The 15000-nt window shown below is 44.4% G+C and overlaps 3 protein-coding genes across 5 annotated transcripts in view; 1 reads left to right on the top strand and 2 right to left on the bottom strand.

The window, feature by feature from the left end:
* The window catches only part of LOC134180970 (protein transport protein Sec24A-like), an 18658-nt gene extending 12680 nt beyond the window's left edge, over positions 1–5978 (bottom strand). Inside the window, exons 1-8 of the mRNA XM_062648150.1 lie at positions 5814–5978; positions 5009–5751; positions 2868–4132; positions 2548–2799; positions 1531–1559; positions 1366–1474; positions 662–788; positions 369–475 (exon numbers count right to left, since the gene is read on the bottom strand). Coding sequence (XP_062504134.1) covers positions 369–475; positions 662–788; positions 1366–1474; positions 1531–1559; positions 2548–2799; positions 2868–4132; positions 5009–5751; positions 5814–5974 — 2793 coding nt within the window. The 5' untranslated portion in view covers positions 5975–5978. The remainder of the gene's footprint in view (positions 1–368; positions 476–661; positions 789–1365; positions 1475–1530; positions 1560–2547; positions 2800–2867; positions 4133–5008; positions 5752–5813) is intronic.
* Positions 5979–6469: 491 nt separating this feature from the next.
* On the top strand, positions 6470–10637 carry LOC134181382 (heterogeneous nuclear ribonucleoprotein D-like). 3 transcript variants are annotated; one of them, XM_062648649.1, is made up of 10 exons: positions 6470–6630; positions 6826–6866; positions 6962–7043; positions 7102–7189; positions 7252–7386; positions 7440–7488; positions 7552–7634; positions 7978–8026; positions 8161–8481; positions 10422–10637. In XM_062648649.1, the coding sequence occupies exons 1-10, from the start codon at positions 6536–6538 to the stop codon at positions 10487–10489; spliced, it is 1011 nt and encodes a 336-aa protein (XP_062504633.1). In that variant the 5' UTR covers positions 6470–6535; the 3' UTR covers positions 10490–10637. The 3 variants fall into 3 exon arrangements, with proteins under 3 accessions (XP_062504633.1, XP_062504635.1, XP_062504636.1); XM_062648651.1 differs by having other exon boundaries at positions 6497–6630; positions 6743–6866; XM_062648652.1 differs by lacking the exon at positions 6826–6866 and having other exon boundaries at positions 6516–6575.
* Positions 10638–10745: 108 nt separating this feature from the next.
* Positions 10746–15000, bottom strand: part of LOC134181381 (folliculin-interacting protein 1-like) — a 10263-nt gene continuing 6008 nt past the window's right edge. The window contains exons 13-20 of the mRNA XM_062648648.1: positions 14172–14825; positions 13437–13593; positions 13241–13302; positions 13129–13182; positions 12798–12903; positions 11839–11889; positions 11706–11776; positions 10746–11047 (exon numbers count right to left, since the gene is read on the bottom strand). Of these exons, the coding sequence (XP_062504632.1) occupies positions 10966–11047; positions 11706–11776; positions 11839–11889; positions 12798–12903; positions 13129–13182; positions 13241–13302; positions 13437–13593; positions 14172–14825 (1237 nt within the window). The 3' untranslated portion in view covers positions 10746–10965. The remainder of the gene's footprint in view (positions 11048–11705; positions 11777–11838; positions 11890–12797; positions 12904–13128; positions 13183–13240; positions 13303–13436; positions 13594–14171; positions 14826–15000) is intronic.

Raw genomic sequence — 15000 nt, forward strand, 5'->3', positions numbered from 1 at the left:
AATTAAGTTCAGTTAAATGTCAGCTAACATGACCTGTAGTCTATATGATCTAACAGTTGTGTTGATGATAAAAGACAGTAATGCATATCACCTTGACCTAGTGACTATCCATGTAGCATGTGTTCCTACCACACTATCATGACATTTATGTCAGTGGCGACACCAATAAGTCTGACAATCATTAAAGTTATTAATTCCTGGGGAAACCTCTGAAAATGTACACACACACACACACACACACACACACACACACACACACACACACACACACACACACACACACACACACACACACACACACACACCAACTGAACTAAACAAATATTCTGCCACCTCGTGTTACAATGACACAACAGTGAGACCCTCACCATGTACTCTGATGGAGCAACATACTCCACAACACAATTTCTCATCTCCGGTTTTCTCTCCTTCATAAACCGTCCACGTGTTGTATCATACTCCAACTCATCACCACCTCAATACAAACATAAATGTCAAATCGTAGTTCCGACAAGCTGTGTGTGCACGTGTGTGTGCGCATGTGTGTGTGTGTGTGTGTGTGTGTGTGTGTGTGTGTGTGTGTGTGTGTGTGTGTGTGTGTGTGTGTGTGTGTGTGTGTGTGTGTGTGTGTGTGTGTGTGTGTGTGTGTGTGTGTTGCTACCATCGTTTATCCTGAAGCAGACGTTGCATCTCCACCTTCTTTGGTCCACAAGTTGAACAAATGGGCTGATGTATGTGCGACAGCCACGACAGCGAATGATCACACCTGATTGGATAATAGACAACTCCTACACAAATAAACAAAATGTGACAAAAAGTTCAAAAATTGACAAAATAAGCAAACACACAGATAAACAAATGCACATAAAGATGCTTAGATGACCAGACAAACAACATACAAAACAGACAGACAGGCAGACAGACAAACAAACAGCCAAACAGACTGACATGTAGACAGACAAAGAAGACAGACAGACGGACAGACAGACAGACAGAAAGAGAAGAAAGACAGAAAGAGAAGACAGACAGACAGGCAGACAGACAGACAGAGACAGACAGACAGGCAAACAGACAAACACACAGACAAGCACACAGACAGACAGACAGCAAATACATACAAACAGATGACAGAGAGAAAGACACATCTTAATCTACTTAAGCAGACAAACATCTCTGAAACTGTGATTCCAGCCAGATGCATGTTTGCGTGCAAGTGTGTGTGTGTGTGTGTGTGTGTGTGTGTGTGTGTGTGTGTGTGTGTGTGTGTGTGTGTCAAGTGTGTGTGTGTGTGTGTGTGTGTGTGTGTGTGTGTGTGTGTGTGTGTGTGTGTGTGCACGGACAACCATAATCATACACCAACCCTACATCTTCTTGCAACTCCTTGAAAGGATGCAAATGTATTCCAAACGGCAATCTTGCTTTGTCCAGCAAACTCTGCGTCTCAGGAACAGCATTCAACGTACAAGACAACAAACTGAAACAAACTCAACTAGTAACTCGAACGTTGAAAATAGAGTTCAATCTCCTCACTCGACCGGACAGTTGTTCTTGTTGTCTACCTATGAGAGACTGAATGATCAATGCTTGCATGTGTGCAACTATGCTAAGCATGTAACTAGATGGTCCAGTAACAACCGTCACACAGTTGTACAATACTACCAACTTATCTTTCTGTCTGTCTGTCTGTTTGTGTGTCGATCTGTCTGTCTGTCTGTCCGTTTGTCTGTCTGTCTGTGATTCCGTCTATCTGTCTTCCTGTGTCTTTCTGCCTGCCTGTCTGTTGGTCTCTGTGTGTGTCTGTCTGTCTGTCTGTGATTCTGTCTATCTGTCTGCCTGTGTGTTTTCTGCTTGCCTGTCTGTCTGTCTGTCTGTTTGTCTGTCTGCCTATCTGTCTGCCAATACATATTTTCATACATCAAAAAATCATCCCCATAACTCACACCAATGTCTGTCTGTCTGCCTGTCTGTCTACCTGCCTGTCTGTCTGTCTACCTGTCTGTCTGTCTGTCTGTCTACCTGTAGAGTTCAAATATAACAACCTGTCTACCTGTCTACCTGTCTGTATGTCTCTCTACCTGTCTACCTACCTGTCTGTCTACCTGTCTACCTGTCTGTATGTCTCTTTACCTGTCTACCTACCTGTCTGTATGTCTACCTGTCTACCTACCTGTGTGTCTACCTGTCTGTCTGTCTACCTGTCTGTACGTCTGTCTACCTGTCTACCTACCTGCGTGTCTACTTGTCTGTCTGTCTACCTGTCTGTATGTCTGTCTACCTGTCTACCTACCTGTGTGTCTACCTGTCTGTCTGTCTACCTGTCTGTATGTCTGTCTACCTGTTTACCTACCTGTGTGTCTACTTGTCTGTCTGTCTACCTGTCTGTATGTCTGTCTACCTACCTGTGTCTACCTGTCTACCTACCTGCCTGTATGTCTGTCTACCTGTCTACCTACCTACCTGTCTACCTACGCACCTGTCTACCTGTCTACCTGCCTGCCTGCCTGTCTGTCTGTCATTTCTACCATCACTTCTGTCTTACAATCTCACCACTGGATTGTTCACCGGTGCAGGATGAGCTGGCACAATGTGTCGTCGCTCCAACAAATTAAACGTCCCTAACACAGCTTGCTGTTCCTGCCTTCTATCAATACCCGACATCCCTTGCGACATTCCAGGATGCTGAGCCACACCACCAGCCTGACGCTCAGCACCAGCAGCCACAGGAGCAGCAAACTGCGACTGTGATGGTTGAGACAGCTGAGGTGATTGAGACTCGAGAGCATCGGCAGCAGCTGTAGGCTATAGCACAACATGGAATTAAGATTACGTGTGTTATTAGATGATTACAGCAAGTGTGACATGTCTACCATGCTGGGATATCTCCTCGTGTGTTTCCCATCACTAAATACTGACTGATGAGCAGATGTCTGACCAGAAGAAACAGTAACTGAAGGGCCAGTTGGAGGGCCTGATGAAAGACCAGTTGGAGGACCAGCTGGAGCACCAGTTGGAGGACCTGATGAAAAACCAGTTGGAGGGCCAGTTGGAAAGCTAGATGAACAACCAGTTGGAGGACCTGTTGGAAGGCCAGACAAAGAACCAATTGAAAGGCCAGTTGGAGGTCCAGTTGAAAGGCCAGTTAGAGAACCAGTTGGAGGTCCAGTTGAAAGGCCAGTTGGAGGACCAGATGAAGTACCAGTTGAAGGGAAAGTTGGAAGGCCAGTTGGAAAGCTAGATGAACGACCAGTTGAAGGACCTGTTGGAAGGCCAGACGAAGAACCAATTGAAAGGCCAGTTGGAGGTCCAGTTGAAAGGCCAGTTAGAGAACCAGTTGGAGGTCCAGTTAGAGAACCAGTTGGAGGTCCAGTTGAAAGGCCAGTTGGAGGACCAGATGAAGTACCAGTTGAAGGGAAAGTTGGAAGGCCAGTTGGAAAGCTAGATGAACGACCAGTTGGAGGACCTGTTGGAAGGCCAGACGAAGAACCAAGGTCAGTTGGAGGACCAGTTGAAGAGCCAGTTGGAGGTCCAGTTGAAAGACCAGTTGGAGGTCCAGTTGAAGGGCCACTTGGAGATCCAGTTGAAAGACCAGTTGGGGGTCCAGTTGAAAAACCAGTTGAAGGGCCAGTTGAACGACCAGTTGGAGGTCCAGTCGGAGGGCCAGTTGAAGGCCCAGTCAATGGACCAGTTGGAGGTCCAGTTGAAAAGCCAGTTGGAGGGCCAGCTGGAGGTCCAGATGGATAACCAGTTGGTCGACCAGCTGGAAGACCAGGCGATGTACCACTATGAAAACCCGTTGTAAAGCTAGTTGGAGGGCCTAACAGCATGCCTTCTTGGTGACCACTTGAAGGGCCCGTCTGAACACCAACCGGAGGGCCGGTCGGAGCGCCAGTTGGCAGACCCGTTGGAGCACCAGTTGGCAGACCTGTGTGATAACCAGTCAAACGACCTGCCTGCATTTGAACACCACCTGTAAAGCCCATCTGAGTACCAGTTACAGAACAAGTCTGAAGTCCAGTTGATGGGTTAGCTCGATGGCTAGTCTGATACCCAATTGAATGACCTGTTGTGGAGCCAGTCGGAGGGCCTGGTGGTGGAACTGTGTGAGCACTGGTTAGAAGGCCAGTTGACAGACCTGAAAAAAGTTGTGACACACAAAAGGGTGACAAATGTGTACAATATTTGAATACAAATGAACACAAACATAACTAACACACATCAAACAGACGAAAGAATAAACAGACAAAAGGACCAACACATAGACAGACAAACCAACACACAAACACAGGCAAACAAACACACAAACAGACAGACAAACAAACACAAAACAGACAGACAAACAAACACACAAACAGACCAACACACAAACAGACAGACAAACAAACACACAAACAGACCAACACTGAAACAGACAACAGACCAACACACAAACAGACAGACAAACAAACACACAAATAGACCAACACACAAACAGACCAACACACAAACAGACAAACAGACCAACACACAAACAGACAGACAAACAAACACACAAACAGACAAACAAACAAACACACAAACAGACAGACAAACAAACACACAAACAGACCAACACACAAGCAGACAGACAAACAAACACACAAACAGACAAACAAACTGACACATAAACAGGCACACAAACTGACACACAAGCACCAACAAACAAACAAACACAAACAGACCAACAGACAGTCAGACACAAAGACAAAAACCAAACAAACAAATACACTCGAACTGTCAGACAAACAAATAGACAGACACAAACAGACAGATAAACAGGCAAATAAACAAACATATACAAACATAAATACAAACAAACAAGCAAACAAACAAACAGATAAACAAACTCAGACTGCCACACAAACAGACTGACAGACTGACATATAACACAGATAAACAAGCAAACAAACACACATAAACACAAACAAACAGACAAACAAACAAACCGACAAACAAACAGACAAACAACAAAACATGCAGCAAATGTCTTCACCTCCGACTCCAACCGGGAGACGAGAGCCAATCCCTTCATTTCCCAACCTGCCAGCAAACTGCTGCATAGACGACTGCCGTGCATCCGAACCAGCATGATAAGCACCCGACGAATACTGCCTTTGTCCCGGCCTCACAACACCCGAAGACATTCCCAAACGTGACACACCAGGAGGTCCGACCGATGCAACTCCAAACTGTCCGGCTGATGAGCCACCATGCGGACCAGTAGACGAATAAGCCGACAAACCAATTGGCTGACCAGGTGGAGGGTGTACTGCTGCAGGAAGGCGAGTACCTGTGGGTCCGATCGAAGGCCCCAATGCAGGACCAACATTCGAACGAACAGACACGCCCATTGCGGCATGTCCAAAAAATGCATCCGCATTTGCCTGAAGTGCGTGTGACGTACTAGAGTGGATATCAGAAACGTCCGTGTATGACTGCCCGGTGACACCCTGATGGGTGATCACGTGACCAGGTGGAGATGCTGGTGGGCCCGACATTCGCCTCTGACTCTGTAGCGTTCCGTCCAACTGCTGCAGAGCAAGCGCACCAGACGACATACTTGGGTCGCTCGCATTGCGAGACATCGACGGAGGAGCGAGCGAAGAGGTCGAAGATGTAGCAAAGTTGCCACGTTGTGGGTGTCCCGGATGTTGAGCATGGGTCCTCGTCTGCTGGACGAATTGTGCGCCCGGCTCGTAAGGGTCAACATACTCCTGTTGCGGACGACTCATATTCCTGTCAAGCAAACAAAGCACTTGCTGTAGGCGAAATCTCCGAAACGAATTTTTTTCAGAGACCTCAAATGGGGTCCCAACACGGCGTGCTGTAATGATACAATTGGTGACAATATTCGAGCGACGTGGCGTCTCTGAACGTGACTCTTCGCGAGAGAAAAAACCGTCTCTGGCACCTCTGATACCACGTGGTCTATAGTCCGAGGTATGATTGGTTGGCACATGTGAGTCACGTGATTGGTATAGTTACCTTGATGTTTGCGTCACTGCCGTAAATAAATAAATAAATTTAAATTAATTAAAGATTGTTAACATGACGTTAATGTGTAAACTGTGTCTTAATATGGTTAAATATTTTAATTATGCAATTTACGTAATTTTTATAAAATTTTAATTATTGCCACAAATAAAAGATTTAAAATTAATTAAAACGATTTTAATGTGTTACGTGTACCGCAATTCAATTATTTGAAATAAGCCAAAATAAATTACTCAATAACGCAATTAACAGATGCAAGCCACGTTTTAATTAATTAATTATTATTAATGAATTAACAAACAAGTCACGTGATTAACATATACAAATCACATGATGTATGCATTTAAGTGCCACTGCAGCAAATAACTTAAAAAATAAATTTGTTCTATACAAGTAACGCAATTTAACTCCAAAAATAATTTACGTCCACGCTCGTAGCTATTGGTTTATTCAGAGCACGTGACAGTAACTAAAACTCCCGGATATTCGCAAGCCACGACGACACACGCGCTCGCTCATCACGTCAATGGATCAAAGCCTAGGCGACCAAGAAACAGGCCAGTCAGGTGACGTATCCATGGACTCGTCCGACTGGAAGTCGTCATCCCAAGACGACGATTGGTGCGTCGATCGATTGCGCGCGCGTTTTCGCCCGTTCCCGGCGCTCTAGGCGGTCGTTTTCGCTCCCTGCACGCATTATCAGTTGTAAACACGTGTGTTTTGGTGTTTCTAGGTACGTATCTTTTATAGTTATGCGGTTTTCATGTCGTTTCGTCGCCGCCCGCCATCTTTCTTTTTTGTTTTTTCTATTTTTAGCAAAATTTTCGTAGGAGGCTTGTCTTGGGACACTACCCGTGGTATGAGATGGCTTTTTTCAACGTCTGGAAGGCTTCTTTTGTCGTTTTTTTGTGTTTTTTCTTGTTCCGCCGTTGAAGGTTTGTCTGAATTTTAGAATCTTTGAAAGACTACTTTAGCAAGTATGGCGAGGTGTTGGATGCCAACATCAAGTTTGACCCAGCGACAAAGAAATCGAGGTTTCGCGACGCGTCTAACGTGCGCTAACATTTTTATGTAACGCGCGTTATATCGCAGAGGTTTCGGTTTTGTTCTCTATTCCGAGTCGGCGGCTGTGGATCGATGCTTGAATCAAGGAGAGGCCCATTGCCTTGATGGCAAGGAGGTGGATATCTTGATGTTTGAGCTTTGGTTAGCGCGCGCTAGATGATGCGTTTTCATACCAAGGTCGATCCAAAACGGGCAGAGCCGCATCAACACAAGGGGCCCATCAATCCTCGTGCTAGAAAAGTGTTTATTGGTGGTTTACACGAATCGATATCTGAAGACATGATTCGGCATCATTTTTCCCGAATAGGAAACGTTAGAAAAATGTTTAGAAATCCGATTTGAAAATATGGCAAATTGTGTTGTAGGTTGGAGAGATCGAGATGCCCATCGACAGAAGCACACAAAAGCGACGAGGTGAATGCATCGATTAACATAATTTTTATTGATAATATTTTTTTGGTTTTTATCACATTTCAGGCTATTGTTTTGTGGCGATGGAAACGGAGGATCAGGTTTCTGTGGCCATACAGAAGCGTTTTCAGGAGATCAGTGGATACACAGTATGGATGTCACGCAATTTGCAATAGAATAGTAATTATAATATTAGTAATTATTATTGGTTAATATTAATTAAATACAATATATAAATTAGTAATTATTATTGTTTAATATCAATTAATTAAAATATATAAATTATATTAATTAGTTACTGGTTAATATTAATTAATTAAATATATAAATATTTTTTCTGTGTTATGCCCTCCATGATGGGCAAGTGGGATCTTTACCTCACAAAGTTGGTCATAATTAATATTAATTAATTACAATTAAAATATGATAATAAATATTATTTAATTATAATTATTAATTAATAATGAATTAGTGATAACATGTTTGTATCAGGTTGAGGTAAAGAAAGCTATCCCTGATGAGAAACGAGAGTCTCGTGGAGGTAAACGTTTACCTTAGTCCTAACATACGGACAAAACACACACACGGACGGATGGACACACACGCACACACACACACACACACACACATTAGCACAACTACTTTCATGACATAACAAGCAAACGTTATGCATAGAGTGGAGTGGACGGGGGCGTGGCAGAGGCGGAGGGTTCAACCGCGGTGGCGGCGGTGGCTGGGGAGGTGGTGGCGGCGGCGGCGGCAGCAGCAGCAGCTGGGGTGGTAACCCATACGGTCAGTCGACGTATTACAACCATACGTATCAGCCTTCATATCAACCGAGTTACGGCGGATATTACGATAATTTCTATGGAGGATTCGGTGGCGGTGGCACTTACCAGGGATATGGTGGCGGTGGAGGATACGGACAGTACCAGGGGTACTATGGAGGGGGAGGCAGTGGCAGTAGAAGCAGGGGAGATCCATATCAACAAGGCGGTGAGATAGATATCAATTATAGATTAATTTGTATTATGTAACATCCATGCCGCGCTCTAGTTGTTTGTGCCTTGCGTGTCCAGACCATTATGTACAAGTGCTCTCATGAACGGGCTATAGTAGACTACAAACCCGCTGTCCTAGATTGGTTGGGAACGACACGTCTGTATGCTGCACTATTGCAGTCTATATGAAGACTATGGAAGCAGCTGGAACGCGTCCAGCATTGAGGAGAAAGCACTACAGCTGCAGTAATTCTGACGACTTAAGGCTGGTTCACAATATTGATGCTGATGTTCAGCTGAGCGTCAACATTAAAGACACCGCCTTGAGACGCAGGAGGCATCCTTTGATGTTGATGCTGATGCTGACACTGGAATAGGATTTATGTCTATTCCAGCATCAGCGTCACCTTCGGCGTCCGTCAAAATTGTGAACCAGGCTTAACTGAAATAGGCAGCGTTACGTGCTCCATTAGGGCCTGGTCACACTGCATCTGCATTTGCGTCCATTGAACACTAGGCACACACGTTTGTAATCGTCTTCAACTTAAGCCCGGTTCACAGTACGACGCTAACGCCGACGTTGACACTGGAATAGAAATGAATTCTATTCCAGCGTCAGCGTTAACATCAAAGGATGCCACCTGCATCTAGGTGGTGTCTTTGATGTTGACGCTCAGCTGAGCTTCAGCGTCAATACTATGAGCCGGGCTTTACTCCCCATTCTGCCATCCAACGAGACTAAACTTCACCCCAAACCTCAGTCGACCACGCAGAAGATCATACAACAGCAACAGGAGTGGCAAAAGACGCCGGTCGTTTTCGTATTGATGATGTCAGTTATTAGTAACTTTGCAAATGAATAAGCCTAACGTTAGCAGCAGTTTGTAGGTAAGCGTCAATGTTTACTGTTAGTATATATACAACAGGCCGAGCCAACGACAATGAACAAGAGAAAACGAGACGCTTAGTAACCTGCTTCAGACGCGTGTGCAGATCGTCTGTCTTCAAATGCGTTTGCGTCTGCATTTCCGTTTTTCCGTGTGACCTCACCAAATGCGATGCAGACACAGTGTGACCAGACCCTTCACTAAAGGGCAACTCTCACCAAATATTAAGACTTGCTGAAAGAAAGATACACAAGGCCTTGTCTTCATGCAGGAAGCTTACAGTCTAGCCAGCCACAGAAGCAGAGACCAGGTCACGAGTTATTCAGACGATTCCCCGTATGTGTTACTCTCTGTTCTTGTTGGAAGTAACTACGTTAGGTTTAACCATACCGAGTGCTCCTAACGCACCAAAGTGTGTCAAGACATGATCTAGGAACTAATCTAAAAGGGTCCCCTTTTGAGGCTCCGTGGTTCTATGACGGTCGATACTAAAAATTTTTAGCGTGATAAGTTTGGGGTCCCAGTTTGTTTTAGTCAGTAAATGACAACTCGCCACCATATGTCTCACAATCCTTACCTTGAAACGTGCACATGTATCCATCTTCCTTGCTAACCGGCAACCAGAGTTACTCATACGGGTACTAGACACGCCCACGCAGGTAATTTCAATGCTTTATTTCTCTGTTACGGTAAACGTCTGCAGTAAACAGTTGCAAGGGGTTGCGTCGTGAAGTGCCAGCTTTCATCTAGAGATGGTTGATTTCGGTGAGAGTTCTCCTCCTTTAAAAATGTGTTCAGTACGTGAAGATCTGGAGATGGATTTAGGTGTTAGACAGGCACGAGAGAGCTTTCCTAGCACATTTAAAATACAAAAACATTCAAGTATGTACAAACAGCTCAGGCATGTGTATGGCTGTAAGCCTTGCATGTCCAGACCATGCGAGCCTTGCGTGTCCAGACCTATACTGTACTGTTTGTATCTCCTGCTATCTTATGATTGATGCTCATGTTCTTTATTAATTAATTTATTGACTGTTGTGTGTTGCAGACTACAGTCGTTATGGACCGATGAGATCGTTCGGCGGCTCTCACTACCATCGTCAGTATCCGTATTGATTGCTTGTAGACATAAGAATCATGCAACACACAGCTGTCGTCAATTGATACACTAAACATTCGTATAGTATGCTACTCTGCGTGTTAATCATTTCGTGCCCATGTATTCCATGATTTGCTGCTGCGTATTATAACATCATCCAGTAGACAGGAATGTCGTGATGTGCACTGTGCCATGTGTTGATATTAACCATACATAGTTGTGTGTGGGTGTGTGCATGCGTGTCTGTGTGTGTGCCATTCACTGTTTCATATTCCACTAGATGGCCATAAAATTTCATAGTTCAGCAAGCAGCTCATAAATATGACAAGCAAGGATATAATATACACGGTTATGTATATATGTACAAGTTGGTAATATCAACAATCACTTTGTGATCAGGACTTTGTGTCGTCGTAACTCGTGGCGACCAAAATTTCATTAAAATCCACGTATGCAGGCAGCCTGTGTGACTGGAAATGAGTTGGGTTGAAATTCATCTGAAATCTGGGTTGGGTGGAAAAAGTGGATGCGTCCGAGCGACGGATTGAAGAAGAGGAAGGTCAGTAGGATTGATGCTAGACAAGTCAGAAAACATGTTGAACACATGCATGCACGCACACGCACACACACACACACACACACAAATGGACAAATGTCAAGCCCTCCACATCATTCGTGAAATGACGTCAACCTTAAGGTTAGTTGCGGAGATAGCTCCCTCTGCCTCTAGAGACAGGGCCTCCATGCGCTACGTGGAGGCTTAGGGCTAGCGCTACAATCCACCTGGAGCTTGGCCAGAGTCATCCAGGGGCACTGATAATGGCGCAGCTCTGGGGCTGGACACCAAGGCCCACACGTACCCGTCTGCTGCATCATGTTGCTGCCAAGCCAGCAGTCTTGTCCACCCCAGTCAATGACCAGGTACACATTTATACTCCTGAGTCAAGAGAAGCAATTGTGTGTAAGTTTCTTGCTTAAGAAAATTATGCCATAGCACGCCATCACTGTGACTTGAACTTGCAACCCTGCAAGGTCCCGGATGTTTTCATTCTCCAAATGCACTCTCTAACCAATTGAGCTACAGCACCACACACACACACACACACACACACACACACACACACACACACACACACACACACACACTGACGCACACACACACACTGACACACACACACACACACACACACACACACACACACACACACACACACACACACAGTGACTGCATACCCGATAGCCGCCGCTAACTTTGCATCTGAAATTTCATACGTTAAAAGAGATCGATAATGTTCACTTAAAACCTACAGCAAAGGAAGTCGTGAAGTCATTTCGGTTTGAGTCGCAACGGCTGAACACGACTTACTTGACTTTTGTAGTAAATTTCTTGGAGTTTATCTTCAAGCTGCATCATGCACTGCAGAAATAGAATAGCCTTACAAACTGATCTGAGTTTTGAAAATTTTGTAAACACAAGACATGGACACACAATAAATAGACAGACAGACAATGAACCAATAAACAGCCAAACAACAAGGAAACAAATAATCAAACACACGAATCAACACAGACAGACAAACAGATAAACACACAAATGGACAAACAGATAAACACACAAATGGACAAACAGATAAATACAAAAATGGGCAGACATATAGACAAGCAGATAAACACACAAATGGACAAACAGATAAACACACAAATGGACAAACAGATAGACAGATAGACAGACAGATAACCACACAAATGGACAAACAGATAGACTGTTACTGAGACAAACAGATAAACACACAAATGGACAGACAGATAAACACACAAATAGACAGACAGATAGACACACAAATAAACACACAAATGGACAAACAGATAGACAGATACACACAAATAGACACACAAATGGACAAACTGATAGACAGATAGACAGACAGATAAACACACAAACGGACAGACAGATAGATACACAAATAAACACACAAATGGACAGACAGATAAACACACAAATAGACAGACAGATAGACACACAAATGGACAAACTGATAAACAGACAGATAAACACACAAATGGACAGACACAAACACATTTGGACAAAAACATAAACATACATATAGACAGACAGATAAACACACAGATGGACAAACACAGACAGATAAACACAAATGGACAGACACAAACACACATTTGGACAAACACATAAACAGACAGATAAACACACAGATAGACAGACACAAACACACACACATGGACACTCACACAGACAAACAGATAAACACACAGACAGAAAGACAATAACGACATGTATTCGTGGCTGCTCTTCTCGTGTCTTACAAATTCGTCGGGCATATTGTGATGGTGCATCTCATGCAGCGTGTCCAGCAATGACTGCACGAGTGCCGACTTCGCTGCTCGTCTGATATTCGCACACGGCTCTCGTCTGCAAGAAAGACAAATTAGAGAAAACAAACAGACAAAATTGACAGACAGGCAAACAAATATAAAATGGACAGACAAACATACAGACAGACAGACAAATGGATAGACAGACAAACAGACAGACAGACAGATGGACACACAGGCGGAGAGATAGACAGACAGACAGACAGACGGGTGGACAGACAGACAGATAGACAGAGATAGATGCTGAGTAAATGGTTCTTACTGTTGCTGCCTTGCGTTTCTTCTCTGGCTAGTCAACGAGACAATGTCACATGTCCTGCATGCACAACAATTTAGCTCAATGGCCTCGCAACACATCAAACACAACAACTAACCACCGCTCCGTATCGGCAACAATGCAAACCGCCTCGTCGATAAACTCGTCCATACCATGGTGCTACACAAATACGAATACAATGTGCGTGTGTGTGTGTGTGTGTGTGTGTGTGTGTGTGTGTGTGTGTGTGTGTCCATGCATGTGTGTGTGTGTGTGTGTGTGTGTGTGTGTGTGTGTGTGTGTCCATGCTTTACATTGAGTTGTAGCTGCAAGTCTTGATTGAGTCTCGGCATGAAGTCGTTCAGCTCCTCAGGAGTTCCTTGAAGCACAAAATTCGGATAGTATTGACCTGCATAGCCACCAAACATCGACTCAGAAAGACTCCATTGGAATGCGGCCACAGTATCTTGTCTACACAACGAATAATGTGAGAATACAATGCCATAACAGAGTAATAAAATTATTTTATTTATTTATCCATTTATTTATTAATTATTTATTTATTTATTTATTTACTTTTTAGTATTTACTTTTTAGTATTTACTAATTTATTTATTATTCATTGCTATTTAATTAATTAATTATTTATTTACTTTTTTATTTATTCATGATTATCCATAATTTTTAAAATTACTATTATATTCTACCAATCTGCCTGTCTGTCTGTCTGTCTGTCTGACTGTCCATCCATCCGTCTGTCTGTCCATCTATCTATCTGTCTGTCTGTCCATCCATCCATCCGTCTGTCTGTCCATCTGTCTGTTCATCTGTCTGTCCGTCCATCTGTCTGTCTGTCCACTGTCAGTCTGTCTGTCCATCTGTCTGTCCATCCATCTGTCTGTCTGTCCATCTGTCCATCCATCTGTCTGCCTGTCTGTCCGTCCATCCATCCATCCATCCGTCTGTCTGTCCATTCATCTGTCTGTCTATTATCTGTCCTGTCAAATCTCATACAAACATTCACCATCAACAACACATCCACATCTCACTTCTCAGACTCGTCCACTTCTTCCGTCCGACTATATCTCGGCATCACAACCTCCTCAAGTTCACTAAACCTCTCAGCCAGCTGAATAGCATCCGTCCCCATCATCTCCGTCCTCTTCAACGAATCCGCCAACGCGGACACGTGATGTCCGACATCATCCCCATTCAATCGTTTCTTTACCGTCACTCCGTTCTCCTCCGTTCCCAGCCCGCTGTCCAACGAGAACACACTATCCTTGTTACCCCTCCCTTCCAACTCTATAAGCTTACTCTCCCGTCCAACGTCCGTCCTCAGACTCCGCGACAAACACGCCTTCGACATCGTCGAGATGTCATCACCCAACCCAGTGACATCGGGCGACGACATACTCGTCACCATACACTCTAATTTATGACGTGGAACGGACACGGACGCCGTTAGAGGACTCTGAAATTCGTTATCGATCGTCGTCTCTTCCATCGACGTGACGCTGCTGTCGGTTTCGTTCGCATCGAGGTGCCAGTATGACTCGAGTGACGAGTCAAATTCGATGATGTGCGTGCAGCGAATGAAGTAGCTGAGGATGTAGAGAAGTTGGTAGACGATTGCTCCCTTGCGCCCGACTATGACCGTGTGTGCTGTGTGTAGGGGTGATCCGATGGCTCCGTGAAGATCCCTAGAAGGACAGAGAGTGAGTTTGATGACGTTTGTTATTAATCGTTTGGATTTGAGTTGTTGGTGTTTCTGTGTGTTTCTAGCTGTTTGTGGCGTACGTGTGTGTGTGTGTGTGTGTGTGTGTGTGTGTGTGTGTGTGTGTGTGTGTGTGTGTGTGCGCGTGCGTGTGTGTGTGT

The sequence above is a fragment of the Corticium candelabrum genome, chromosome 6 (genome assembly GCF_963422355.1).
Source record: "Corticium candelabrum chromosome 6, ooCorCand1.1, whole genome shotgun sequence".
NCBI lineage: Eukaryota > Metazoa > Porifera > Homoscleromorpha > Homosclerophorida > Plakinidae > Corticium > Corticium candelabrum.

Coding starts and splice junctions, on each gene's coding strand:
- LOC134181382 (XM_062648649.1), top strand. CDS start 6,536: ATGGATCAAAGCCTAGGCGACCAAGAAACAGGCCAGTCAGGTGACGTA. Junction 7,489..7,551: donor AAGCACACAAAAGCGACGAG/GTGAATGCATCG, acceptor ATCACATTTCAG/GCTATTGTTTTGTGGCGATG. Junction 8,482..10,421: donor AGATCCATATCAACAAGGCG/GTGAGATAGATA, acceptor TGTGTGTTGCAG/ACTACAGTCGTTATGGACCG.